General features: G+C 42.7%; 6 protein-coding genes across 6 annotated transcripts in view; 3 read left to right on the forward strand and 3 right to left on the reverse strand.

Moving 5' to 3' along the window:
- Positions 1-5,239, reverse strand: part of acap3a (ArfGAP with coiled-coil, ankyrin repeat and PH domains 3a) — a 41,790-nt gene extending 36,551 nt beyond the window's left edge. The window contains exon 1 of the mRNA XM_067239047.1: positions 5,101-5,239. Coding sequence (XP_067095148.1) covers positions 5,101-5,147 — 47 coding nt within the window. The 5' untranslated portion in view covers positions 5,148-5,239. The remainder of the gene's footprint in view (positions 1-5,100) is intronic.
- A 5,495-nt stretch (positions 5,240-10,734) lies between these two features.
- LOC136945734 (lysophosphatidic acid receptor 6) lies at positions 10,735-12,651 on the forward strand. The gene is made up of 2 exons (XM_067239737.1): positions 10,735-10,823; positions 11,129-12,651. Exons 1-2 carry the CDS (start codon positions 10,735-10,737, stop codon positions 12,147-12,149), a joined length of 1,110 nt encoding a protein of 369 aa, XP_067095838.1. The 3' UTR covers positions 12,150-12,651.
- A 6-nt stretch (positions 12,652-12,657) lies between these two features.
- On the reverse strand, positions 12,658-17,567 carry ints11 (integrator complex subunit 11). Its single transcript, XM_067239735.1, has 17 exons — positions 17,423-17,567; positions 17,102-17,199; positions 16,911-16,984; positions 16,541-16,769; positions 16,285-16,383; positions 16,176-16,210; positions 15,861-15,999; positions 15,711-15,775; positions 15,421-15,610; positions 15,252-15,335; positions 15,065-15,154; positions 14,724-14,886; positions 14,483-14,593; positions 14,315-14,376; positions 14,045-14,187; positions 13,766-13,895; positions 12,658-12,808 (listed from the first exon to the last, which is right to left on the reverse strand). Exons 1-17 carry the CDS (start codon positions 17,448-17,450, stop codon positions 12,743-12,745), a joined length of 1,806 nt encoding a protein of 601 aa, XP_067095836.1. The 5' UTR covers positions 17,451-17,567; the 3' UTR covers positions 12,658-12,742.
- Positions 17,568-17,697: 130 nt separating this feature from the next.
- On the forward strand, positions 17,698-19,233 carry cptp (ceramide-1-phosphate transfer protein). Its single transcript, XM_067240468.1, has 2 exons — positions 17,698-18,034; positions 18,270-19,233. Exons 1-2 carry the CDS (start codon positions 17,901-17,903, stop codon positions 18,790-18,792), a joined length of 657 nt encoding a protein of 218 aa, XP_067096569.1. The 5' UTR covers positions 17,698-17,900; the 3' UTR covers positions 18,793-19,233.
- Positions 19,234-19,969: 736 nt separating this feature from the next.
- Positions 19,970-20,719, forward strand: ubxn10 (UBX domain protein 10). The gene has a single exon (XM_067239006.1). It carries the CDS (start codon positions 19,970-19,972, stop codon positions 20,717-20,719), a length of 750 nt encoding a protein of 249 aa, XP_067095107.1.
- A 254-nt stretch (positions 20,720-20,973) lies between these two features.
- ddx19a (DEAD-box helicase 19a) lies at positions 20,974-25,605 on the reverse strand. Its single transcript, XM_067239578.1, has 12 exons — positions 25,431-25,605; positions 24,923-24,995; positions 24,779-24,832; positions 24,535-24,673; positions 24,342-24,434; positions 24,034-24,136; positions 23,607-23,721; positions 23,196-23,373; positions 22,773-23,010; positions 22,431-22,593; positions 22,130-22,321; positions 20,974-22,029 (listed from the first exon to the last, which is right to left on the reverse strand). Exons 1-12 carry the CDS (start codon positions 25,485-25,487, stop codon positions 21,959-21,961), a joined length of 1,476 nt encoding a protein of 491 aa, XP_067095679.1. The 5' UTR covers positions 25,488-25,605; the 3' UTR covers positions 20,974-21,958.

Consider the following 25,605-nt stretch of genomic DNA (forward strand, 5'->3'; position numbering starts at 1 on the left):
ATTGTCCATGTCCATGATTAACCCTAACAGAAGGCTTTGCTGTATTAAACTAGAAAAACAGAAGCACACCTTGTTTCAAAGGCCCTCCACCGTTACACATTCCTCCTGGACCTGTCGCGGCTGTGAAGACAAACCTGCTCCAAAGGACATCCTTCAAACAGTGCAGTAATCAAGCTGAAGAGATCTTCTAAAGGCTGCCCTACATTGCTTGGGAGACAGAGATTCTGGTAAGCAAAATATGAGGCACCCAGCTGGCACAAGGTCTTCATCTCAGCTCCTCTGAAGAAGATGAAAGACTTTTCTTTAGCGGGCAATGACTCCCTTCTGAAAGAGAGCCCAGCAGTCTTGTATTCTGACATGGTGAGGGAGCCAACAGTACTATATTGCTACATATATTTGAGATTGATACACCCTTCCCCCCAAGAGTGACACTAGATGGGTTGTCACCAGTTTCCAGGTGAGTCACCTCACCATGCTGGGATTGAAAAGACAAGAAATGTGGGCTAATCCCTGATTAGGACACACTGTCAAACTGCTGACTTAATCCCTATCGCTTTCATTACCTGGAGTTGCACAGGCTCAGTGACACCTTAAACAAGATGGTGAAAATGCTGTGGGCCAGCCTCACATTAACAATTACATCCAGAAGGGAAGAAAATTAAAATAGCAGAAACAACGTGCAAGGGTGGGGGGGATGGTAGCAGAGCTGAGGATGCAATCTGTCTAATGCAGAGATTACACAGGCAGCGACAAGAAACAGGCCGTAGATAGGCTGCCATGCTCATTGTCTCAGACTTCAAGCGTCCAAAACATGGTTTTAGGCTAACAATTGAACATGACTACCAGTTGCAGGCATCACTGTGTGTGCTGTCATGCAGTAGATGACCATCTTGGTGTTGAAGCCATGACTCCCTAAATTAGCATAACGGCATCCCCCGGCCTTGGCCAAAGTCACCGCGCAGGGAGGAGCCCTGTTGGCGGAACAGAAGGGCAGCTGACATAGATTCAAGATGGAAGGAGGTCAGTATGAACTAGAGCAGAAGCAACATGACCACGCAGCAAGGAAGGCCTCCCAGGTCAGAGCAGCTGAGACAGCGAAGGAGGAAAAAAGCGCCTTCACAAATAACACAACAGACGCATGATCAGACAAACTTTGGTCCTGCTCAGAACAAAGGGGACTGCTCTCGTACCTCCATGTTTCATCTCCCAGTCTGAGACATATCAAGATTGTTATCAATTCCTGCAAATGAGATTACGGTTGTGAGAAAACACATTGGACTGTAATCCATCTCCTAAAACAAACACCTTGTTGGCATTCTGACTGGAATATTGGCCAGATCCTGGGTTTATATGGTCAACAAGTGTCCTTCTGTTGATATAGTGGTCTAATCTCTCTAGGATCACATGGAGTATGAATGCCAGAGAATAAATATACTGTAAGTTCCTTTATTACCAGAGACACAACCTAAACCCACAAGAAGACAAGGAATTACTCATCCTGTACATTCCAAAAAAGCACACAAAAGCAGTTGCCACTCGAATTTACCTCCTGTATCTACTGTACTGTATATTTTTTTAGCAATGAAAGTAGTCAGCTGGAAAACAGCAGAGGACATTAAACACAGAAATAAACACCCCCATATTTGTTCTACTGGTCAAATATGATGTATTCCATTTTGGGCATTACATAGGGTGCACAAGGTTTTGACAAAACTCAAAATAATGCATGGGGAAAAGCCAGGATATTGTCTCCAGGATTTTCCACATTGCAGAAAGTGTAACCTGAGGGTAGCGTTGTCATCTGTCACAGAGCAGGACGTTGTGCCACATACCCAGCATTCCTCTGGAGCAGGCATATCCTGGAATGTGGCACGCTCCCCTGTCATCTGACTCTGGGTCACACATCCAGTCATCCTCACACAAGACAGGGATGCACAAACAGCGTGGGGGTCAAAGGTCACAGGCTGTCCTCCACCAGGCCTACTCGGCATGAGTCACTGACAAGACCGTCGCCCATAATGAAGGCTGCCTCACATCAGCCCTGTTTACTTGGGGTAGGAAGGACCCTTGCAGCTCACTGTCGCCAGCCATTCAGTCTGAATGAAAAGAGTCCTCATTTGGAAGGAAGCACAGTGCTTCATGGACAAAACTAGAATTCTGTTGAGGGAGACCCTAGTGGATCACCACAGTCCAGGCCACAGGACATCAGAGGCTACAGGATAGGAAAAATCAGGGATATTCTCTCCAGTGGCTGATGTCAGCTTCATGAACACCCAGCCCCAAGTACACAGACAGGAAGCATTCATTAACAGTCAATGCGTACAAACACCCAACCCAAATAAAACCAAATAATAGTGTCAGTCAGTCAGCAGATCATTCTCATTAGACTCAAATGTTGAGACATGCTATTACTATCCTTTCATCTTTGTTCAACACAGCAGTAACTTAATACATTCATTTAGGTGCTTTCTTAATGACTTGCTATACATATGACTTTGTGTACTGATGAAATTAAAGTTTGTCTAAGTGAAAGTAAGGCTCTTGACAACATATGTGAGGGAGACCTAAAACTAACATGTCAGCGGAGTTAAAACAACACAAACGTAGCATGTTCCCAATGTTGTGCTGCAACAAACACATACACACACATTCCTGTGGCTGTGTGACCATTACGGACCTCTTCCCAGAAACAGATGTGGAGTGTTGCTGTGCCACGGCTGCTACAGTACGCTACATCACATCTGTCTGCTGGCACACCGGTATCCATAGCGACCAAACAGCGGGTACACAGAGTTGAGATTAGTTGAGATTTGAAGCCTTTTTTACAGCCTGTCAGGAGGTCACTCCAGCACCTTCTCCTGAGCAGCATCTCCAGGACAACAGGAGTGTCGGGCTCTAACGCAGAACCGAGGATGTAGTGTAGTGACGCTAGTGGCAACACAGAGTCGTGCTGTGTCTTGACGCGCTGGCTGGAAATGAGCAGTGTGATATGTGTGAGTGCAACCTTGTGGATCTTGGCCTGCATGTGTTCACACGTGTGAGAAGTGCGAAGCCTTTTAAAGTATCAACTGTGAAAAGACTCGAGTCCCTCTTTTCTAGACCTGCTTCCTTCCGATCATCCACCTCCAGGGTTGGTTCTTACGCAACACTTAGGCTACGCTTTTAGCTCTACAAAAGGAGCAATTTGAATATGGACTCAATGCCCTGTTAGTGGTTTGAGTGGCTGAGAGAATATGCTTTTAAGCGCTCTCTTTTTGGAATCTGAGTAAGGTCATTTCAGATGACATCACACTCCATTTGTCTCCATTGGAAAATAAGGTCTTAATTCAGTTTCTGACATTCATTATTTTTCGAAAAATCCTCAAAATAACCGTCTTAGGAGAACACAACAACCAGAGCGTTTGATGTTCTTTAGCTTATGAGAAGTCTCTTGCCAACCATTGCATGTGAGGAAGAGAGTTATTTTTATTCCATGGCCAGACAGAGGAGACAATTTCATCTTCTTGTTCCCTTCAGACCAGAGAAGTGGATTACCCATCGAGGGATAGGACCACAAATCCCTGGAAGGTGGGTCGTTGCAGGCCATGCAATCCCACTAGTCACTAGACTTGCTCTTTAGCACATAAACATGGGGAGAAGGTTTGTGTAAATACCCTTCACTCAGCACTTACTGAGACCTGCCTCTCAGCCACACATGGCACCCATTAAGGTACTGCTGCCAAGCCTGGAAGTCTTTGATTTGGAGGAGAGATTCTATCTGTGGGAGCTTTGCGTCTGTGCACACACATACATGTAAAAAGACCCAACCAGGCATGCAAGCAGGCAGGCAGGGAGCTTGGATACCCCACAAAGAGTGACGGGCCCTGGGTTCCACATAGGCAGCAGAGAGGGGGGAGGATGGAGGGAGGCAGGGAGCCAGAGCCAGGTCTGGGGAAGGGATGTGGCTTGAGAGGAATGCCTGTGTTATTTATCTAACCTCTGGTGCTATGAGTGCACCACAGCCAGAGCATGAAGCTGTGCATGCGTGGGACCCACTCATTTCCCCTCTGATCCACTCGATGGTGCTTAGTGATGCTGTTTGAAGCTTCCTTTGTGAGGGAGAAACTCCCTGAGAACTGCACATTAAATAATGATACGAACACAAATCAGTTGTGACACCTCTTACTTGAGGACTATTTAGCCATTAGACCACGTGATGCATCACCACATTCACATTGTCACCTGCAATCAGTGTCTGCTTTGAACCCGACATCTACGAAGCAGGTCGATGGGCTAATATAGTCCTGAGTAGACTCTAGAGCTTCCTCAATACAAGCCTAAGTCATCCATTACGCGGTTATAGGCTATCTATTTTCATTATGAATGCAATTCAACTTTACACTCACTAAATGGTCAATAGTAGCCTACAGTACAATTTGCACTATCAGACGATAATCTCGAGGACATCCTTATGTAGACTGCGGATAGTGGTACTGTAGTGGTCTCATGATACACACGGTATGCATACGTCATGAGGGGGCTTGAAAGAGTGCCCCGTTGCTGTGCCCTGAATGCAACACCATGGGTCTGCACTACAAGTCAAATCAGCATCCACTATGTGTCTACACCACCGATGACAATGTATGTGTCTTTCAATGTAGATTAATGATGTTCAGATGATGTTCCATAACAACACGTGTTAGTGAGAGCAAGAGGGATATATATTTTTCCTCGCGCCAAACCGTTACTCATCCAGCCTATACAGTATATCATCACTACTGTGCCAAATCAGTAGGCTAAATGAGCCTACCCAAGGTCGTCCCAATGAGCAAAAAAAAAAGAATACTTTGTAACCAAGTCTATGTATAATATCATTACAAATGTGTCTTCTATTTTAGATAGCAGCAGCATACCTAGCAAGAAAACATTCTTATTTTCGTAGGAAATGCAAAACAGACATGCGTATGCAAAACATAATACCAATGCCATGTTAAATACGATTTTGTACAGTTTGTACAAGCCAATTGGCTATTTAAACATTCTCAGGTTGTTCGATTTGCATACGTTCAACAAGCGGATGAGCAGCAGTCTAAAATCTCTACAGAAAGAGCATTCTCTTACCTGAACCTGGGTGAATCTTTGACACATTCTTCAAAATCCACCGTCATCTTGGGCTAGTTACGTCTTCAAGCTTACTGTATAACTTTCATTTCTCGAAATAAACGATAGAAGAATGGAAATATGTATTCCGATAAGCCGCGGTCCTCTCCCCGCCTTGCAGTCACTAGTCTACTCAGCAATGAGAGAGACTAAACACTTGAGCTGCCAGACTGCTGGCGAGCGAGTGTCGACCAACTTGTAGTGGTGCGCACAGAACAGTACAGGCTTACAAGGCATGGCATTTTGCATTGGCTTAGTTCATATATATATAAATGCCATCTGCTGTTTAGCAGGCTATGCAACTTCTGTCGCAGTATTATCAACATTCTTTGTTGGTTAATATTTTTTTATTTTAGTGTATGAAAGATGAGTATAGCTTCATCATGACAGGTGAAATAGTCAATAACCCTTTACAGAGAGTGGTTTGGGGATGGCTGTAGGGCTGTTATCCTACATAAAGTTAATTTTATAATGTTTTACAGTAGCTTTCTGACTTGATCAACTCTGTCTTCACAGTTGCAACCGCATAAGCGAAGTCTTCTTCTCCTCTGTGCCAATCTTAAGTGAAATCTTGATGCTAAATATAAATCCCTAAACTATCACAGATAAACATGATATTAACAGATTTATGCTTTGGCAGTTAAATGTGTTAACTTATGCAGCATATGCAAACATCTGTAAGGTTCAAAACTGGTCTGTTAAACTACAAAGCTCTTCCTGGAAGAAAATATATCTCTTCTACTCTTCTACCTCTTGTCATCATCACTCATTTCCTCTTATATCATTTCTTCCATCTCTCCTCAGTTTTACACATGTAAATGAGTTGTTATGCTGCATTCACGTGGCTCACACATACTGCAAATCAACAACACTCCAGAAGTCTGCCAGAATAAACTTCCTAAATAGAATACAATTGGATTTTTTAGCATAGGGACAAATATCCACTATTTAAAAAAAAAACTATTCACAGGTGGATTGATTAATTGAATTAAAACAATGAGTAAATACACCAAGTCCCCTTCCTGCTGCGAAATCTTAAATTAGATTTTTCATGCGTATATTTCCTTGGTCTGAATCCAAAAATAGAGCATATTATTAATTCACAGGAAATGTGAAAGCCAGGGAGGAAGAATGCCTGGGATTTCACTGGAGGATTTTAAACAACTCCATTGTTCCTTCCTTCTGATCCCTGCATGGTTTGAGCTGTGGTCCTGAATAGGGATGACCTCACCCATTCTCTGCTGAGGGTGAGATGTTTGAGTGGATGACGAGCTTTGTCGTGGACACATGGGCACAAAGTCTGAAGCACTGAAGAACTCCCCTTCTGTGTGGGATGCACAGGGCACTGGGTGTTTGTGAAAGTGCCTCGCTGCCATTTTATTTTATTAACCACCAATCTAGTAACTGGGATTGAAATGTACTGTGGATACACTGAGTCGAAATTTGGTCATTATGGGCTCAGAAAAAGTACAATTCCAAAATGTTAAACTTTTCCATCACACCTCGTTAACATCTCCCTTTCAGTTTCATGTTCCTGTTCAAGTCCCTTTCATATTTAAAAAGCAAAACACAATGTGCAGAGATATTAGTATTTTGAAACCATTTCAAAATACTAATCCCGCCTCGTGGACAGGAAGAGAGGTTCTCTCGACTGGAGCAAGTGTTTGTTAGTCTCTCTCACAGCAGCATCCTCTCCCCCACCTCCCAACGCTAGTCTTACATAAATGTCCTCCATTGCCTTAGGGGCTAAAATTAGACATGCAAAAATCAAGACAGATTTCTCAGTCTCTTGCCTCTCCCTGTATTTCTGCACCTAAGATCAAAGCGTTTCCTGGTCCTTGTGAGAGCTGTTGAGTCAGCAGGCTGAGCTAAAAATGGACAATGTCTAAGATACTCTGAGGAAACTTAGTGGGTGAAGATAATGGGGAACACAGAACCACACTGCTGGCTGTATAAGTAAGGTACAGTACTGTATTACAATGCACTAATTCCTCTTTTCACATTCCCTTGTTGTCAATAAACACACTGTAAAGGTCCATGCAGGTAATTAAACATTTATTATGTGAGTAACCAAAGAGGCATTAGGTTAGTAAAAGGTCTCTATTATAAAACTGTCATGTTGCAGTGAAAATGCACTGCTCATGACCTTATACCCTGCTGTTTTTGTTTCACACAGTGCATCTGCAGGATGTCAGGATCCACAGGGAGTAGGGATGATAATCTCTGTCTCTGCGATGTGAGAAGGAGGGTGGTGCTGCTGTCGACTCGGATTTTGGTCGTGGTAAAAGCCCTCTAAAGGCAGACATAAGCAGTGCTGCCGCATGGAATCATCCAGAGAGATGTGGGTCTCCGGGAATGTGACCTACTTCTGCTCCCCACTATCCATCCCTCTCTTCCCCTCGTGGTCTTCTGGAGCGAGGGAGGCTCCACTCTTGAGCCATGCCGCTGAGCACACAGCACGTTACATTATCCTTTCTGACTGCAGGTGCGAGGCTTGACAAGCCACTACTAGAGAGAGGCAGAGACATGTGCATGTTGTGTATTATGCATGTCATGTGTTCCCTCTGCTTCCCTACGCTAACATGTCGTCCCAATGAGGTTCCGTTTTTCTAACACTGATACAGTATGCTTGAGGTCTGATGGAGGAAGATCATTAAGAAACACTGACGGAAATGATTAGTTTGCCATTGATGACTATTGCCCTCACAGTTCATTAGAGAAGCTGTAGCTTTAGACTGTTGAATGATGGTAAAAAGTCAGTGTTAAAGTTAACATGTAACATTAATTTCTGATTCTAGACTATTTCTATCTAACCAATGGATCTTACAGGAAGTAACATGTAATAATCAGCAAGATTTGATGGAAATAATGCTGAATATGGCCTCTTATTTTAAACGGAGTAAATGATTGATCATTGATCCATAAGTGTACATGAGAGATGGATGTTGATGTTTTTCTCTCCCCACCATGATTTAGGAAAGCTCGCCAGAGGTGATTGCCTGATAACTCAAATGTATCTCCATATGAATGTTGGCAATTCCTACTGCATCTATGTCTAGAATAATGCTGACATGCAACATGTACCTCAATACATGCCATAATGCCCCTGTTTTAAAAAGGCCAAGCTGAATGGTTTTGACCTATGATGTTTTTCTTAGTAGCTGCCAAAGGCACTCAGCACACATGTTAACAGCACTGGTTAGTTATTCAGTAGCTATTTTAAAATAAGTCTTCTAAATTTTTCAGACCAATTGCCTTGGCATTTGAAAGCCCTAGCTAGCTGCACTGTTATTCATTTTGGCAAGCCAAATTTAGAATGTCAGTACACATGTACAGTCTGCTTTATATATCAAAGTAATCTGTTCCAAACATACATTTCCATATACAGGTTTTCCACATAAAAGAATACGTATTTGTTCTGACATTTCAACATAGAGACATTTGAGTGTTTTGGTAATCCTCAAGGAAAACATCATCAGACAGGCTTCTATCTCTGCCGTAGTAAGAGTCATTAAAAGTTCTGAACTTGGTTCATTTGTGTGATAATCGTGTTGGGGTAAGCCTAATTGCTAAAGGAGACTCACTCTGACAGCCAACGCCATTGGGCTCAGACAAGGTCTTAGAACACAGTTCTTTGAAAGTCAATTGTTGCTTTTATTACGAAGTATTCCTATGTCTAGTCAATGCATGAAAACCTTACATAATTTACAAAGTAAATTCTTACTTAATGAAGCTTAAAACATACATAATAAAGTACATTTTACTGTGTCAACTGGAATCAACTGCAAAAGTTGATCTCCTTTCAACAATGAAAGCATATTTTCTTGCTCACAGAGGAAAAGACAAAGAAATGAAGAGAATGGGATCGATATGTTTACTGCTTAAAGAGTTAAGCACATTTAGGTTGAGAAATAAAGCCAATGACTCAGGAAAGAGTTAACAAAGTAACTAACGGTAGACGTTTTTCAGTGTGAAGACTATTGAAGGTGTTAAATGTATGTTTTAAATGCCATAGTTCATTGGACCCATTATAACAATGTAAGAGGTGTGGCTTCCAGGTGCATCTCTGTTGTTCTGTGCACTTTGTTTTTTGGAAAAGTAGGGCAAGATGAGCTGGAGGCTTGCTTAACTGTAAGTCCCCACCCCCAGCATCCCAACATGTGGTGTACAGTACACACACACACACTTGCATGCACGCAATAAACTCAAGCATGGACCAATTATGTGAACTCAACCGTCACGTCAATCCAAGGTATCTCAAAGAGTCCGAGAGGAAAGGTCATTGCAAAAATATGTTTCTAATGTCAAATACAATTCGTTGAAATCACGGGTGTGTGCTTTACAGTATAGACAACATAAAACTCCTCACTTCTTTAAATTGTCCTTATGGTAGTTACATTTATCTTGTAGTAAATATTGAGTGTGGTACCACTTGACAAGTCATTAATTATTCAAATGTTAAATGCAGCTAAAGATGGGGCTCTGAGACCAACAGAAAGCAGATGGGGTTAACATCAAATGCTAGCTACCAGCTACAAAAAGATCTGTTGGCCCTAGTCTCTTTTGTCTGTGGTGAATTTGTCTGATACTGATGGAGGCAGGCTCCTCTTGGAAACGGGGGACCCGTGAGTGCCGTTGCTAGGCAATGGCTGACTGGAGGGAGAGAGAGGGAGGGGTAGAAAGAGGGGCTTCTGGAGTAGGAGGAGGTAGCTTCCTGACTCCTCAGCTGACGTGATGCTGTGGCTGCTCAGGCACCACACACCTCTCTGTTTGGCCAGGTATGTTGTGAGCCAGGAGGTCTGGCTGTGAGGGCCGCTGAAGCCCTCGCTGGGCTGGGTTCACCCTGGGGGTGTTGGTGGCGAGGATTTCCCATCTGCTCTGGTGAGAAGGTTCAATGTTCTGAGGTTCCTGCGAGGTCACAGTAGAAAATATGTTTGAATTAATCTGTGGATGTTTCCATGTGTGATAACATTTTGGAATAGTAATGAGAGAGAGAGAGAGAGAGAGAGAGAGAGAGAGAGAGAGAGAGAGAGAGAGAGAGAGAGAGAGAGAGAGAGAGAGAGAGAGACAGAGACAGAGAGACAGAGAGAGGATTGCATGTCTACAAGGACTGAATGAAAGATCATTATCTCACAAAGGAACAGCTGATTTAAATTGTTGTATGGTGTGTTATGTTAAATGGCCTTTATTACGATAATGTGTCAGGAACTCCAGTGGCTGTGGTTTGACTACAGTGGACCTGGTTCATGAGAAATACCTGAGAACAAATTAGTTGGCACTTGGCGCCCCCTAGTGTTAATATTTGTCCCCAAACAATCTCAATGACGAACAGTAAATCATTTGTATATTTCAGTTTGGATTACATAAAGTGCTGTTGTTTCACATTCTGCATTGAACATCACCTGATGCAGCTAACCTAGGACAAGGCAAAGAAGAACAATGCTAAATGGGTGCAATAATACCCCACAAAATAACCAAGCAGCGGGTACTGATATGGCATTTAATCTACAAAAACAGGATAGTGGGTGTCTGCATCTGAAACCACAAGCTAAGAGTACAGATAGCAAACAGTGATGTGGTTTCCTGGGATGTCTCATGACATACACTGTAGTCTACATTCAGAGTGAAGAGGTAGCTCTATCTTGTAGTACTTTCAATAACATTGGACCTTTTCAGTCAAACCTGTAAGTACATTTTCGTGAATATTGTCAGCAGCATTGTCATACTTTGTTGCAGTGAATTATTTTATTGGTTTTGATTAATAAGTAGAAGGTAAAACTGTAAAAATAGCTTTTACTGCATTTAGTTTGATACATGGGCAAGATGTGGCAGTCCCAAAAAATATGGATTCTAACACACCGTAGTTCCAGGAAGATATACAGAAATGTCGCAGAATTGTAGTGTCACTGGGTACATAGTTTACAATTGTTTTGACTTTGGCAAACCAATATCATTTTGAGTGTAATATGAGCAACTTTTGTACATACAGCAGGGGGGATCAACCACAGAGGAGACGGGCCCTTCTAAGTCATCTGGATCATCCTAAAATGATGATAACAATTACTAATGCCACCAACTGCAGTGCTCCGTCATCAGAGTACCAAGCCCACCTCTACCCAGCGGTGTACAGTCTGGTGGTGGCTCTGGGCCTGCCAGGAAACCTGGGGGCCCTCTATGTGTTCATCTTCAAGATCACCCCTCGAACCTCCACCAACTTGTACATCATCAATCTGGCTCTGGCCGACACCGCTATCCTTTGCACCCTGCCGTTCCGCATCCACTACCACCTGCACCAGAACAACTGGGAGTTTGGAGACATGGCCTGTCGCGTCACGGGGATATTGTTTCACGCCAACATACACATCAGCATCTTCTTCATGTCCTGCATCTGTGTGGACCGCTACATAGCCACAGTCCACCCTCACTCCTACCTGAGGATGCGAGACTCCTGCTGTGCAGTTGTCGTGAGCGTGGTCACCTGGGTGCTGTCTGGAGTTGCCGTACTGGCCTTCATCTTTCATGGTCCACTGGACAGCAAGTCTGGCCACGCTGGCCAGCGTAGCTGCTTTGAGAACTTCACGGAGCATGAGTGGGGCAGGAGAGTGGGCCCCTTCAGCATCGCCTGCCTGGTCTGTGGCTCCCTGCTGCCCTCCGTGGTCATCCTGGTGTGCTACCCTCTGGTGGTGCGGCGCATCTCCCTGATCCGGAGTCACACGGCTCGGAAGGCCCAGAGGATCATCTATACCATCCTGGCCATCACCCTGCTCTGCTTCCTGCCCTATCACGTGGTCCACTTCCTGCACCTGCTGCACCGCCTGGGGGTCATCCAGCACTGCTCCAGCGGCAACGTCATCTACCATGCACGGCGGGTGTCCATGGCCCTGGTAAGCCTCAATCCCTGTCTGGATCCTCTGCTCTACTATGTCACCACCAGACACTGCAAATGGAGACCAAAGATGAGGGTGATGTGGACCAGGAACAGGGATTTCTACAATGTCAATATAAGCTAGAGGGAAAGTACAGGGTCTGTACATTTAGAGTGGGAGGGTAGAAGAGAGTGGGGTGAGTCTAGTCTGTCAATTCTTGACTAGTCTTAACCTCTGTACTAACCTCATACTTTAGGAATGCCTTTTATGCATATGAATGGAAATATACTTGTACTTGAAATATACTTGTATATTTTGTACTATTTGTATTTTTATATCGTATATATGGCTATTTTATATTTTTATTCTAAATATTTACATACTTTAGCCCCTTAGTATTAGTTAGACTTTGTACTTTTAGTAGAGTTAGATCACATATTGAAGATTTAAGATTCCTATATGTTGAATGCACCTTCCTGCCAAAGTAAATTCCTTGTCTGTGCAAACGTTGATGGCAATTAAAACCCTTTCTGATTCTGATACTGCAGCTATTTTGAACAATTCTGCTTGTACCATGTCTTTTGTGTTTGCATTTTTATATAAATACAAACACAATGTCAATAAAGTGAGATGGGAATAAAATACAGCCTGCTTTTTATGAAAGGTTTATTGAAATCAGATTTATACAACAAACAAAACTTTACAATGAGCTGAATTGAGGACTGTGAGCAGATGGTTCAGCCCTGTCCTATTGGGAGGCCTTTCTTCAACAGAGTGGAAAGGAAGCTCCCCAAATCTTCATCCTATAAACAGACATTCAGAACAGGAGTCATTTGGAGAACATAGCAATTATTTAAGTTACTCATATTAACCTAAAAGCATCTGATTAAAGTTCAATAGTCAATTCAGTTGACTTTACTAAAGTGTGGTTGTTTCACATGCTGCATTGAACATCACCTAATTAATTTGTTTCATTGATCCAGATTTTACATACACCAGTAACCTCATACACCCTAAAACTGGACAATATTATTTGTACTTTCTGAAATGAAACATCTCAGGAAACCATGTCACTGTGTGCTTTATCTACTCTTAGCTTGTGGTTTCAGATGCAGACACCCACTGTCTGAAATGACATATCAGTACCAGCTTGTTAGATGATTTTCTGTCAGAGGAGGGGCCAAGGAAAGCACCACAATGAAAAGAGTTGACTTTGTTTATTAAGTCGAGCTGCTCGGATCACGTCACCACAACAGGCAGAGTGGTTGGCATGAGTGAGAAAACATGTCTCTCAGAAGTCCTTTATATATGGCTGGACTGTACAAATATAGTTACAATCACAACATCTCCTTAAACGGTACTCATTCCACAACTTGATGCACAGAAGAACCTACACACAGGTGATGCGGCAATCAATCATTGCTTGTACTATTCTCTGCATCTTGCACTTAACCTAAGTTGACCATAGCACATTCCTTGATCTATATGTGTATTGTCCAAGGCCTGCTCCGTGACCTCTTGACCACGACAAGAAACAACCTCACACATGTATAGAAAATCTGCGTATCACCGCTGCTTGGTTTAAATTGTGGGGTATTATTGCACCAATTTAGCATTGTTCTCCTTTGCCTTGTTGGTTAGTTGCTTCAGTGCAAGGTAATTTTACCCAAGGTTGATTTGAAATTCCACCTTTACATTTTGTCACATGACACAGGCACACCACATTTCCCCTCACCTCCCACCCTTCCCCCCAGCCTCACCTGATAGCTCCAGGACAGCAGCAGGACCTTGGTGTTGGGGTCCTCAGCCGAGGATGACACCTTAATGACTATAGACTCCACCATCACTGTACTGTCCGGAAGGTGCTGGACTGTGTAACCTTTCAGAACGCTGTGTAAAGATACAGAACGGGAAGTGTGGGTTCATAGCTGTGGTTAAAGGTTTTTAACAGGCTAGGTCTTGGAAAACCCCCTTGAAAGAGTATGGATTCTACATGAGGTGTGTGGTAGTGTATGTTGGTCTATTCGGGGTCTTCTGACCTCTTGAGGTGTGTGTAGATCTTGTGGAGTGTGTCTGAGTCGCTGTGGGAGTCCTGCAGTTGAACACGGCAGGTGAAGCGCAGCTGGTGCTCATTAAGGCCCAGCTCTTTCAAAGCCTGCTCTGGAGAGACCAGCCGCAGACTCTGCATAAGGGAGGAGAGGCAAGTTATTAAGTTATGTTCATTCCGATCCATTCCAGTAAACAGTGCGAGATATTAAAAACCTATTCTGTATGCATGTTACACTAGCGTTACAGTACACAGAACCTACATTGTCCTTCATGATTAGGGTTCCATGCATAGTACGAGGCTTCTTAGGGTCAGGCAAAGGCCCTATGAGAAATAACATGTTCAGAAGGGAGAAAAAAATCAGACAAAATCACACATAGACAAGTGTACACACACACACCTACACTCTCTGATAGATAGACTGCCATACCTCCAAGAGCCATTTCCCTCTTTAGCAGGTTGAGTGAGATGTCCACTGGCACACTGGGGTTGGTGGTCACTGTGACTGTCTCTCCATTGGCTGGCATGTAGCAGTTAATACCTGCCATTTATACACACACACGCACTGACTGATGAGACTTATACTAAAGTACTGCACCACCCAAACCCCTAATATGCTAGGCACGTTCAGCCATCGAGAAATCGAGGCTAACAATGCTCGTCTGACTCACTGAACTCCTGCTCGATCTTGCCCTTGAGGAACTCCATCTTGACGGCCTCTCCGTGCACCAGCAGCATGTTGCGAGGCTCCGCCATGCGGATCAGCTGCATTATACCCTTAGCATCGGCGTGGGCGCTGAAGGACATGTACTCCACCTGCAGCTTCACATCCAGCTGCAGGGGTCACAGAGAGGCCAGGGGTCAGCAGACGCACCTCACAGGCTCCCTTATATGGGTCTTATATGCCACATAGGCAGGTTGTATGAGGCTAGTTGTGCTTCTGTGCATGTAGCCATTACAACAGAAAACAGAATCAATGCTAGACAGAATGTTTTGGTCTCTTCTGCTTTACCATTGCTCTTCCCTCGATCTCCAGTTTCCTCTGACCATTCAAGATTTTGTGTCCAATTGTGCCTTGCACACAATACCCAGGCATGATTACCTGGCAGAAGATAAAATGGATTGTATTTACTCTAACAAAGCATGTTTTAATAAAAAGATATAATAATAAGTGCTAAGCCAGTGTGACATTTACTCACCATATTCTTCTCATTGCTGGCCCATTTTTTGAAGATTTGTAGTGACAGCCCCGCATGCAGCATTCCCGGGGTGGCAAACACAACCTAAAAAGGCACATATTTCAGTTGTGAAAATGTGTTGCATATTGGTCCTGTATGGATTATTAATCAGTCTAATGTGTCTTTGCACCATAGGTCCAGGGTTGTCAATGAAGGAGCGATCGAAGGCCTTGATGTGCTTGAACTCAAACATGTTTCTCTGAACAAATGTTTTGCGAATTTTCTGGTTGGTCCAGGTGATGAAGAGTTTGTAGTAGTGATTGGCTTTCTCTGTGAGCCCTGTGGAGAAATAGATGGGGGCCTTCAGGTTCATCCTCTCCCTGATTGGAAAGAAAAAGAAAAGTTTGCCATTCCTTTCACTTGCCACTATGTGATAGTCTTACATGTAGGTCTGGCGATTAAGTTATGTCTTAACCTTACCAGAATGTCTCCAATAGGATACAGAGTTCCTGAGCTCTTCCGAGGGCAAAGACAGGAATGAGGACCTGTGAGAATATGTCCTCCATCAGAACATAAGAAAACAACAGGCTAACATCACACAGGCTGGACAGAACTCTGCGCGATCCTTACCTTGCCTCCCCGTTCTACTGTCTCATGCACCTTCTTCAGGAAGTCCCTCTCCCTGCACCTCTTGGAGTCGCGGATAGTGGTGGCATAGGTGGACTCCGAGATCAACAGGTCAGGACGACACTTATCTATCCAGGCAGCCCTAGGTCATAGCATAGAAAGGCATCCATAGAAAATGAATAGGCCTAGTGTAGGGCAGGATACTGAATACAAACAACACAATGAATAGCTGAACAAAATCAACTGAACAAAGTGAATCCCACTCACAAAAAGAATTATATCCCATGTGTATAAACTAAATGAATAAATTCCACTTACCCTAAATGTCTGTCAGGTGTCATATTATAATCACCCTGCAATGACAAAAATCTTCCATTATTCCAACAATCTCAATGGGCATTTTAATTAAACAACGTTGAATACTTACTGTGTACACCACGGACTCTGACCCAACTTTGATCAGCACCATTGCAGCACCAAGAACATGCCCTGCATAGTAGGCCTTGATCTCTAGCTCATCATCCACCTGTGACAGAACCAACAGAATTAAATACATTGTTGGCGTGAGTTACTACACCACTGTAAGTGTGTTGTTTTCACATCAGAAAGATGGTTAAGCAGATAGTATTAAATCCATATTTGAGAAGGACATGTGTTCACATTAAAGTATTGTAATAATAGACCTGGACAGTCTGATGAAGGTTCAAAGGCACCACTTTCTTCATGCAGTCCTTGATCATCTGAGATGTGAAAAAGTTGGTCTCCCCCTTCTTGTCCACTGTGATTTTCCTGAAGTCCTCCAGCAGAATGGGGCAGATGGCCTTGGTGGGGTGGGTCATGTAGATGGGCCCATCATAGCCCACCATCTCACTCATGTAAGGCAGAGCACCGCAGTGGTCCAGGTGGAAGTGGCTGGGGAAAGTGAAACAGAGGAATGCTTGGTTCATTTGTTAAGTGTGACAATTGACCTTAAGGAAATGAAAGTATATAATGATATATGATATATAATCACATAGCCCGTAGAAAGGCCAAAAATGGCCAATAATCACAAACCTGATGATCACACAGTCCAGGAATTCTGTCAGACGTCCGTTTTGGGTTATGTAAGAGAAGTCTGGAAACCGCCTCTAAAGGAAAGAAGTGTTGTATGAGCATACTGTTCACTGTGTATATGTCCAATGTGCATATAAGAGGACAGACCATAATGGATAGTTGCTCAAATAACGTAGTATGTATGTACGTACATCATCATTGAATCCCATGTGCATCCCACAGTCCAGCATTATGTTTTTGCCTCCAATGGAAACAAGGATGCAGCTTCGACCAACATCTTGCCCAGCACCTACAGGGCATTAGAGATGAACAAGCCGGTGGACACAGACATTCAGTCTAATAGTTATTCCCTTGATCTATTTTCAATCACTGTCTAAACGTTTTATGACTAATTATAATGGCCAACATCAATCCAAACTTTTAGTCCTCAACTGTAGCTACTAGCATACCATGTACTACATGATAATCTAACGTTGGGAATAACTAACGACGTTATCTACCTAGTTACTTACCTAAAGGGGTCACTTTAATCTCAGGCATCCTGAGCTATTACTTATCAAGGGTAAAAATGCAAATCTAGGCGGTGAAGATGAATGCAGACTTTTTGTAAGCAGAAGTCTAGCTAAGTATTTCGCTAGCTATATGCCGTGCGTATGATGTTCATCGTGCAACAACAAACCAGACACTTCTTCTTCTCTTTCTGTGTAATGGTTCAGAAACCCACAGCACGCTCAGTATTGCCCCCCCATTGCCAAATAAAGAAACTACATGGTACATACACTTGTTTTGCGCATGCACGGTTGTATCAGGACGGAGAGCTTGCAAAGCTTTTACTTTTGGTTAATTGTAGTCATATTAAGCTGACTAGATACGTTGTAAAGACTATGAGTGTCACGACAATCGTTTAGCAATTAACAAGCGTATGTCATTCATTCACTACATCTGGCAGTAACTCATTGTTTTTCAACAATTCCGTTACTTCCGGGAAACATGGCAGATTCTATTACACAAGAAGATCAGAAATTCAGTTTAAAAGAGGTTCTTGACACGTTCACGGCATGTCTTTCAGATGATAAAGAAGTCTTCCTTGAACATTATGTGGCCGGGTGGCGTGGCCTTGTAAGGTAAGCTGTCGAAATGGTGTCAACGGTGACAGCTGTCAAATCCTACCATTATTCGCAGTTCAGCTAGCTATGCCTAAACATTTTTGACAGGGTTGACCTGCCCCGAGTATGGGGATACAACGCGTTTTACTGGATGTCAGAGCTAGTCAAATCTTTAAAGATGCATTTAATCGTGCATTGTCATGAGTCATAGTCCCTGCAAAAGCAATTCAATTAATTTGTCTTTCATCCACAGATTCATGAACAGTTTAGGGAGTGTCTTCACGTTCATCTCCAAGGATGCTGTCAACAAAATCGAAATCCTAGTCAGTCTTCTCAACGGTGAGCATGGTGCACATTATGTCACGATCCAGTCCATGGTGAAGTATGAGGTGGAGAATGAACTTGTGGACTTGACAAAGAGAAGTAGCTTTCCCGAGTCTGGCTGCCGAACCTTGCTGAGGCTTCACCGTGCTCTGCGCTGGCTGGAGCTCTTCCTGGAGAGGCTACGCACCAGCACAGATGACAGTAAGACCTCCATCATGTGCTCAGAGGCCTATAATGAGTCTCTATCCCAGCATCATGCCTGGATCATACGAAAGGCTGCCGGCATGGCATTTTGCGCACTCCCTGGACGTCCCACCTTCTTTGAAGTGATGAATGTTGGCACCCCAGAGCAGGTGGTAGCCATGCTGGGGGAGGCCTTGCCACTTATCTCTGAGGTATATCTGGTGACAGAGGAGCTCTATACCGAGCAAAACTTGCTGGACCTGCCCTAGAGTTGTACCGTATCATACTGCTGTATTGGTCTAAATTGCCCCCATAGACTGACAAACTACATTCCACTGCTCCCTTTCTATTAGTTTGATTTGTGTTGATTTTTAGACTCTACAATCAAGCCTAGGCAAAGCATAAGACATTAAGTCATGCCATAAAGTGTGACTGTAAATACACTATGTAACTAATTATGAGCCTTACTATTAGGCAAACTTAGTCAAAAAAATGTTTTTCACTGATTATAGAATAACATAAAATGGCACAAAAGATTGTATTGCCAGTATGTATTTACAGTTTGTCTGTTCTACACTACAATATTATTTATAATTTCAATCATACAGATGGTCTAATGTCCAGTGTATATTCTGAGAAACTGTCTAATGATGATCACATTCTGTAATTGACACTGTCCTGTTGACAGTATGTCTAATAAAGTGAACTTTGTATACAGTATTGTGTGTGTTTTTTCACTCTAAGTTATTGTTAGGTGTCATAATGTACGTTTTATTATAAAAGAACGGGATTTTAAAGTAATTCACAATGTTAAAGGCTCTAGGGAATGAACCTGATGCACCTCGCTCCATGTACACCAGGGGGCTCTCTTTCTGCTTGAGGCCCAATCGTCTGGGTTGTCACGGTAACGGGTCTATGTTTGTAACTTCACAGACGCTGAAATACATATGGAGCATAGGAGCTGATTTGAGAAATGGAGAAGTATTTTTAAAACAACAAATATGAAAGGTATGCAAGACTGTATGCATGCTGGATTTTATATTTTAGAGACTTGTCAAGTAAGTAATGCTGCCTAAATCGCTTTATCCGCAATGGGCTATTGTAAAAAGCTAGTTTAGCTAAGCTAGCTACTGTACTGTACTGTACAATAGTATTGTACTGTGCCTACAGTACTGTAGAGTACTAGTAGTACCAGTAACGTTAGCTCAAGACTAGAGCTGATCTTGTGAGAGGAAACATGGTCCCTGAGTGTGAAGAGGTCTAGCTAGCTAATTGTATTTGATCAGAAATAAGAGACTGATCATGACCACCACATCACCATATAGATCACCATATATGCCACAAATATTTTTTTCTTGGATTTAAAGGGATGATATAACACCAAGCAAGTACCTACAGTAACCACAGTCATAGCTACATAACTGGTAGCTAATTTATGAGGGGAAAATGCACTTGACCCGTCCAAAATCTTCTAAGGGACGTAGTAGACCAACCATAAGTCACAACCCAAACATGGATACCTTCCAAAACCCACCGGTGACGCCAAAGCCACCTGCAACGGAATATGATAGATCAGAGCGCGTCCTCCGCTCCTTCCCTCACTCATTCAACAAGCAGACAAGCCAGTTGAGTACAGAAAAAGTGGCAGAACTTCTACAAAACGTACCTGCTGCTCCTTCTCTTTCTCTAAACAAATACAAAGTCCTCCCCTCAATTGAGAAGAAGCCAAAAGAGGACATGTCAGAGCGTGGCATGGAGGAAAAAACCTCCAAACTTAGTCTGTCTGACAACCTTATCCTTCAGGGACGGCCGTCTGTGAGGACCCACACCATGATCCGCAGCAACCCAGAGATGAAGAACGTGGCAGAGGTGCAATGCAAGGTCTGGCCCAAGCCTCCAGGCCTGGACACCATGACCACTGACACACAGAGCCCTTCAGGTATCCCCCCTGCCAGTTTGCTCCTTGCCATTCGTGAACCATTTGGAAAAAGGTTTGAGCACCACTTTCTACACACAGACTCCCTGCTCACAGTGATAGCGTGTGCCGAGGCGAGATATGGGATGAGATTTGAGCATGGTTTCATTGAGACCATGGATGTTCCCAGACGGACCTTCACAGATCTGAAATTGACTTTGTCTCAGTGTGGCATAGTGAACAGGTCTGTGTTGTACATCACTCAAGATGCAGAACCTTAATGGATTACAAAGTAATGCCCATATATGAACTATAGGTTTTTCTGAAATGTATCATATATACAGTATATATATATTTTAAAGCCTTGTGATTTTACTGAAGACATCGGCTCAAGTTGTTTTCATTGAACAGGTAAAAAAACAAGTCCATGAATCTTGAACTGTCATCTACTACCAAGGGTGTTTGTATAATAAACCAAACCTGACAAGGTGAATCAATGTTAGTAATGTTTATTACTATGTAACAAGTACTTTCTGGTACCATACAACTGCAAAATGCCAAAAGTAAAACAACTTAGATCAAGGGCTACTGTCAATAACCTGTCATAGCCATCTTTAAGTAGTTAATGACAAGCACAGTCTTAAATATATCTTCACTGAAGTACACAAGATCACACAATTCTGGATATTTTGGTAAATTTCAATATTCTGTAATAGTTATTTCCAAAACAATTTAGGTCAATTTTAACATTGTACTTGGTAAAAGTGTAAAATATGTGCTAGTTATTAGTTAAATAAAGATAATTAACAAATGTCAATAACATTTCCACTTTGACTTTATAAATCAAAGCTGATAAAACTTGTGTGAATTGAAACTCCTAAACTGTAAAATAAATTACAAAACATGGAGAAACAGCTCTATCTTCACAGTATTCATGGGATGGAAACGTTCTGATTTTTATCAAACAAAAACAGTCACCAAGAAAGGTGGCTATTTAGATATCTTTGTGAGCGATCGTGAAATGCCTCAATTTAAGCAACTTCAGAGATTCCAGTCTAAGAACTTGACTGATTCATTCTTGTGACAAGATATTGAGCAATTGCCAGTGAAGATAACACTTATACTGGGGAAACCAATGCCTTCCAAACTTTATACCCATCATATATAGGAAAGGGGTGTTAAGGCAAATCCACAAAGCAAACTCCCCAAATAATTAAACTGTCCTCTCTTGGATTCAATTGTTGCCGACAACTTAATGGCAATTGCATGTTCCAAAGGCTTACGGTCAAGTTAAGTACAACCGCTTAATTGAAAACAGAACATTCCAACTGAAATCCTAAGAGTGTAATCTATTTGGTAGAAACCACTGCCCTGAAAGCTTAACTGACTCATGGTTGACTAACATATTTAGTAATCTGATATAACATTTAAGTTATCAACTACTTAAAGTGACTCAAGTCCAAAAGCACACATTTGAGGCAACTTCAGCAGAGACGCATTGAATGATGTTTGGAGCTTCTTCAGTTATGGATTTCCTCCAGTTTTATAAGGTCATCAGGGTCATCTGGATTAAGTTTAAGTATTTTCTTATCTGTGAAAAAATAATGTTTTACATTAAAACATTTGCGCCTTTTTTTAATTTATTTTTTTAAGACGTGTCTTGTCTGAATGGTAAGAATATTACTACTTACTGAAGTGCTCCTCAATCTCTCTGAGAACCTCCATGCTGTACTGACTGTCAACCATGTTGACTGCAAGACCCTTCTTGCCAAATCGCCCAGTACGACCAATCCGGTGAAGGTAAGTCTCGTTGTCGGTTTTCCCGTCTTTGTCCACAGGGAGGTCAAAGTTGATCACGATGGACACTTGCTCAACATCAATCCCTGCATTATCAACACAAAGGAAAGGCCTTGAAACTTAACTACTGCTATGTTATCAAATGCAACAACTAACTCCCATTTTACCAATGCCTACTGTAAGTATAGTAATTACCTCTGGCACACACATTAGTGGTCACCAAGACTTTCTCCTTCCCATCCCTGAAGCGCTGAATGACATCTGCTCTCTGTTCCACAGTCATCTCCCCACTCAGCAGGGCCACCTGGTGGCCCTCTCTACACAGCTGTGAAGCCAGCCAGGCAGCTGTCTTGCGAGTCTGGAGACAAGGAAGAAACATCAGTTAGATATTCCAAATCAGGCTTAAGCCGCTATCTGACACAGCCATATCTAATATTAACTACGTCAACAAACTATGACCATCAGGCAAGGACTTGCAAGGCTGTAGTCAAGTTCAGGAAAGCAGGCTTATCCATTGGGAGGTGTTGGAGGACTCACATGGCAGAAGATCATGGCCTGGGCAATGGTGATGGCTCCATACACATTGCAGATGGCAGTGAACTTGTCTTGATTCCTCTTGCAGACCATGTAGTACTGCTTGATGGTGTCCAGGGTCTCCTCCTCTCGCTTCAGCTTGATGATGTTGGGGTCAGGAATAACCCTCTCAGAGAACTTCCAAACAGACTCCTCGAACGTGGCCGAGAACAGCAGCATCTGACAATCCGTTGGCAGCATTCTGAGTGTGGATTAAAATGGGAGGGGAAAAGAACACATTTGGGAAAACAGACAGCACTTATGTACTCAGCAGACTGTTGAGAATGATGGCAAGGAAGAGAAAAAACAAATTGTAGAACTTTCTGCAGATGTCTGCCAACCACACTTGAGTGCCATCTAAGGTAAAGAAGACAGAAAACACGACACCTTTGGATCCGGATGCTCTGGTCCTGGTGGCCTTGAGTGGCAATCATGACATCGGCCTCGTCCAGGACAAGGATCTTGATCTTCTTGGGGTCGATGAACCTGAGCTTGGAGCACCAGTCCAGGACGGTGCCAGGTGTCCCGATGACTATATGGTCCTGGATCTTGGTTCCCCGCTCCACTAAGTAGAAACCACAACATATCAGAAGGATGTTGTGATACCATATTGATCCAATTATGCATTATGGAGCATATACGTTAAAATATAGATCCTATTGTAATAAGTACCAGTGTTCTTACGTTTCTAGCACTTGATGATTTGAGATAACCACCCTTAACCATGACACCTCATACCTCAACTTTGAAGGAGAGTGTTTGAAGCAGGGACCAGTGCTATAATCAAAATATAATTACCTCGGTTGCCTCGAATGGCATACGCCAATTTCACTTCAGGATAGTATTTCCCCATTTGCTCTATCACTTTACCGGTCTGCACAGCAAGCTCAAACGTCGGAGAGATGCAAAGGCACTACAGAAGCAGAAATGAAGCTATTTTTACCAAATAATGTATTTCAGTATTCATTGAAAGTACAGGCTCCATATATATATATATATATATATATATATATATATATATATATATATATATATATATATATATATATATATATATATATATATATATATATATATATATATATATATATATATAAATAATATACTACAGGTGCTCCAAACAATAATACAACATACAGACGACAAACAGCTAGTCAGCATGAGTGGATTGCAGCTCTACAAGTTGCCTGTGCACACCACGCCATGGTACAAGGTGTTTACTCACCTGAGTCACTTTCTGAGCTGTGTCGACACGGCTGAGCATGGCCAGAGCAAAGGCAGCCGTTTTACCTGTGCCAGACTGGGACTGGGCGATCAGGTTCTGAGGTCTGGAACCACAAGGAACATACACTCTGAATAGAGAAGCATGGGGGGGCTGTGTGGTGCCTAAACTATATAGGTGATTCAGCATTTTTACACTGTGGTGTTCAATACTAAGGGAACACTTAATGGAATTGGGCAAGCCAGGTCTGGAAGAAGCCTACATTTCAAGATGAAGGTTCTAATACAGAGCTGAGTGAAGGGAGAACTTACGGCTCAGCCAACATCATAGGCAACGCATTCTCCTGAATCCTGGAAGGTCTGTTAAAGCCCATGGCATAGATTCCCCTGAGTAGTTCTGGTTTCCTGTACCATGTGCATACAATACAACAAACATCACTGCAGATTCGTGTTTGCTTACAAGACAAGTGTACAGAAGCAGGACATTCACCATGTCAGAACTTACAGTCTCAGCTCTTCAAAGGTCTTGACAGAGTAGAGAGGAGAGTTTGGATCCCTCTGCAGAACTTCCACTTGATTGGTGGTGTTCACAAGACTGCTGTGGATAAGCTTGTTCAACAGAGACTGAGTTGCCTTGTCATCCTCTGTTGAATAAAGATGAAAACCTTGAGTAGCCAAATAGCAAGCTTACTTCACCTGATATGTTTACATAAGTAGTATTTTATTTTCTAGTCTAGTCTTAGAATCACCCATTTCCTCTTCTTTTGGTTCCTTGATACCATTTTCAATTTTCTGAGGACTACCTTGAGTAAAATGAAGCATGCCATTAAAAACGAATAACACGGAACCAATTCATGCTGTAGGCGTTTTGAAATGTAGTGACAATCTGTTACCATTGATTTCTTTTCTATGGATACATGCAGAATCACCCCTGTCCACTGTTAGTATGCGATCTGCAAATCGGAACTGATGGAGAAATAAGGTTACAGTAGGCCCCGTAAAAAATACAACCCATTATACTTCATCAGCATTCTTTCCCTTTAAATGCGTGTGAAAAGTTAAACTACAAAACAGCCAATTAAAAATTATTGACTAATGAATTGAAATGACAACCATTTAATTATTTGAAAGACGAGCATGAAACACGGAGATTGACATGACTTTATGAGCTGAGGTAGACCAGCTGCATGACATCATTCACAAAGGTAGTTGAATGACATGAGGTGACCGTTTAGAAGTTTACTGGCTAGCTAGCTAAGCTAACTTTCTGACCAGCCTCCGCCTCTTCAGGCCAGCATGGCTAACGTTCGCTAACCAGCTAATTTGATGCCCCTCTACGCCATGCACGTCAATCGACCCCGGGGACTGACCAGGTCAAACAAACGTAGCGAAAAAACTCACCGACTTAGACGTAGATTCTTGAACATCGACTGCCAACGCCCAAGAATCAGAAGCCATCGTGTATGTGTTATTCTAATGTTGTTAAATAGACACAGGCAAGTTACACAACTTTTAGTTAGCTAAATAGACTACTCAACGCCACAGATGCCAGACGCCTGAACAGGATTGATGCGCG

The sequence above is a fragment of the Osmerus mordax genome, chromosome 7, assembly GCF_038355195.1.
Source record: "Osmerus mordax isolate fOsmMor3 chromosome 7, fOsmMor3.pri, whole genome shotgun sequence".
NCBI classification, from domain to species: Eukaryota; Metazoa; Chordata; class Actinopteri; order Osmeriformes; family Osmeridae; genus Osmerus; species Osmerus mordax.